This window comes from Epinephelus moara, chromosome 20 (assembly GCF_006386435.1).
Source record: "Epinephelus moara isolate mb chromosome 20, YSFRI_EMoa_1.0, whole genome shotgun sequence".
NCBI lineage: Eukaryota > Metazoa > Chordata > Actinopteri > Perciformes > Serranidae > Epinephelus > Epinephelus moara.
The window spans coordinates 1,636,785-1,639,736 of record NC_065525.1 but is presented as its reverse complement, the minus strand read 5'-3'; the positions used below and the strand labels follow the sequence as shown (position 1 = coordinate 1,639,736).

Here is a 2,952-nt window from a genome sequence, read left to right as displayed (position 1 = left end):
TACTGTGTAATGACCGTTGCTATGTAGCCCAGCGTTGCTAGGGACGCTGCCCTGACAGCAGTTACTTTTTATCGGGCTAACGTTGCCGTTACTGCTTCAAAATAATAATTTACAAGATACAAAGATGGAGTATTTGCACGATACAACTTTTAACATATTTGGTGAGCATGAAAATCTTGATTCATGGTTACTGGCTGAAGATGAGAAGAATGCCGGAGAAGAGGGATGCTCAGAGGCAACTGCGCGTCGGGGTTCTATTCCCCTGTCGGAAGTTATTTTCCCAGTATTCACCGGCTCATTATACATTATCCCTTACTTATAACACCTGTGAGCGGAGTGATTTTACTGTTACAAGTCCCAGTGATGTTATACTCTATATCAGCACTCACAGAATGCCTCTCGTCCAATCAAATTACTCGGTCAGAACGAACTGGTGTATAAATAAATACTGTATATATTTAGCTCTAACTAGGAGCTAATTTAGAAAAGAAAATTTTGGTTTGGTTATACTATACTAGGTACTTATAATATATTGACTGGGTATAATAGAATTGCATTACTAAAAAGAGACTAAAATACAATTTTCATTGACTAAAACTAGACTAAAATGTCATCAGTTTTCGTCGACTAAAACGAGACGAAAATAGTCATGCATTATTCTGACTAAAATAAGACTAAAATGCTCAGACTTTTAGTTGACTGAAACTTGACTAGACAAAAAAGAGTATGAACATGACTAAAACTAATAAAAACTAAAATGACAGTTTGACACAAAAACTAGACTAAAACTAAAATTAAAACAGGCCGCCAAAAACAACACTATGTTAGCCCCGTTAGCTCAACACTGGAGCCTGATATGTAACCATGCATCCATGTCTCAGTGAACACAAGGACACAGCAGTCCCTCAGTCCTCGGTGAGTGGATCTCCACAGTCGGATGTAATCCATTTTCGTGTCAAGCAAGCTCCCCGTTGGGACAGCTCCAGGCAAAACCATGGTCATGTCAGGGCCAGCTCGATGTAGCAGGCCAAGCTTGCTACACATCCTGAGCTCTCTCGGTTGTAGCGTTAGATCTCTGCAGCGGTTTCTAATGTCTGTTAGAAACTCGCGACTGTATTGCGCTGAAGAATTTACTTCTTGTTGCACCATGTTTATAGTTTTTATCCACAAGTGTCCCTGATACTAGCCTATTTGTTGTCTCACAGACTCGGGGGTGGGGGTGTTATACAAGTGGTTACATCAGTCGGAGGCCTCCACATGGGGATGGCAGACAGGTCCGAATGCAATGATTCGTCGGAGTTTTCTTAGAACCATATGAGAATGGTGTAATTATGAGTTTTTATTTCTGGTGGAATTCACTTACATTTTAGTGTGCCATCAGCTTATTAATAGCATTTTAACCTAAACAAAGAAAAGTGTAAAATTTCCAGAAAGGTACTTGTTGCTTTAAGCTGTATATATTATTTTCAAATGTAATAGGATACTTTAATATATTTTTCGGTATGTAATGCGTACCGAATTAAAAGCCTCATTCCAAACAGTTCCATACAAATACATGTATTGTTACAATCCTAGTAAGCATATAAGTAACAACGTATATAAAGATGCTTTAAAGCTTTATGGAAGCATGACAGCGTCCAAAAAACAACAACATGATTTTATGGACCTTTTGAGTAGCCTCATTTTGATGTTGTCAAAATTACTACATGTCTTTTTCCTTTCCGATAGGTTTAATCAGGGTTTTTCAAAGTGACACAAGAGATTTGCACCTCACTGAATCTAAATGCTTGCTTTCTTCTGAAAGGTCAACAAACAGAAACCTGAAGTATGATTAAAGTATGATGGCTATGAATTAGAGCATTATAATTCTGCTTTTAACAATGTTCTCTTTGAAGATTAACTGATGCACTTTTTACATAACTCATAACTGTGAACCAACCACTACACCAGAACTGTAACCCATTTTTTTTTTTCTTTTGTTTTACTTATTTAGATAAAAGCCATGTTGGTACTGTTTCCTCAATAGTTGTAGTTTTCTGGTTATTTCCTAAAAAAAATTCAAGTGTCTTGTACACTATGTGCTATGAGTTGATATTTTTTTTACATGCTGCTTCTTCAGACACAATGATACATTTATTTGGACTGTCCACATGTCTGTTTAAAGTCCACTAAATCAAGCATGAGGCATGAAGCTGGTGTTTTAGCAGCTGTTGAAGACATGCAGGCCTTTGCGCAAGTCACATGACTGTAAAGCAACATTTGTGTCTTACAGGAGCTGGATTTAAGTTCTGAACCAGACGAGCACACGACAGCATCATCAGCATCTTCATCAGATGAGGAGGCTTTGCTGCTCAACAGATGCCCTTTCCACTCCTCCAGGAGGGACACAAGGAGGTGTAATGCCAACAGTGATTTGTTCACCTCCTCTTCGAGGTCTTACTCAGAGGCGGAACCAGAAGGATACACACCAGGTCAGTTAGTGCATTTGTTAAAAAAAAGTTAGTTAGATCTGAAATACTTCAACAAAGATGGCACACTGAATATCTAACATAATAACAGTGAGACAAAAACATAATAACTTCTTTTAGGATGAAAAGATTTCTCAGTCCCACATGCAAATGGCTTGCGGAGCATTCTCCATTAGTGTCACATGTGAAGAGCAAAGCAACTACTGTATTAACCCTTTCATGCATGGAGGTCACTACAGTGTACGGCTGTTTAAAAGTGTTTTTTCTCTACATATACCAGCAATTTTGGGCACTGCTGCATATAGTCCACTCTAGTGGAAGCTATTGCATCATCCCATACAAAAAATCCCATTGGCTGGTCATTGCAATGAGAAAAAGTAGTCAGTAAAAACCAAGATGGCCGACAGACAGGGAGAAAGACCAACCACCTCAGCTATTTTGGTTTCTACCTTCTATAAAAAGATGCCATTGCAGGTAAAAAAAA

General features: G+C 38.4%; 1 protein-coding gene across 1 annotated transcript in view; it reads left to right on the top strand.

Moving 5' to 3' along the window:
• The window catches only part of LOC126408049 (cytosolic carboxypeptidase 4), a 663,851-nt gene that overhangs the window by 316,296 nt on the left and 344,603 nt on the right, over positions 1–2,952 (top strand). Inside the window, exon 12 of the mRNA XM_050073404.1 lies at positions 2,273–2,471. Within this exon, the coding sequence (XP_049929361.1) occupies positions 2,273–2,471 (199 nt within the window). The remainder of the gene's footprint in view (positions 1–2,272; positions 2,472–2,952) is intronic.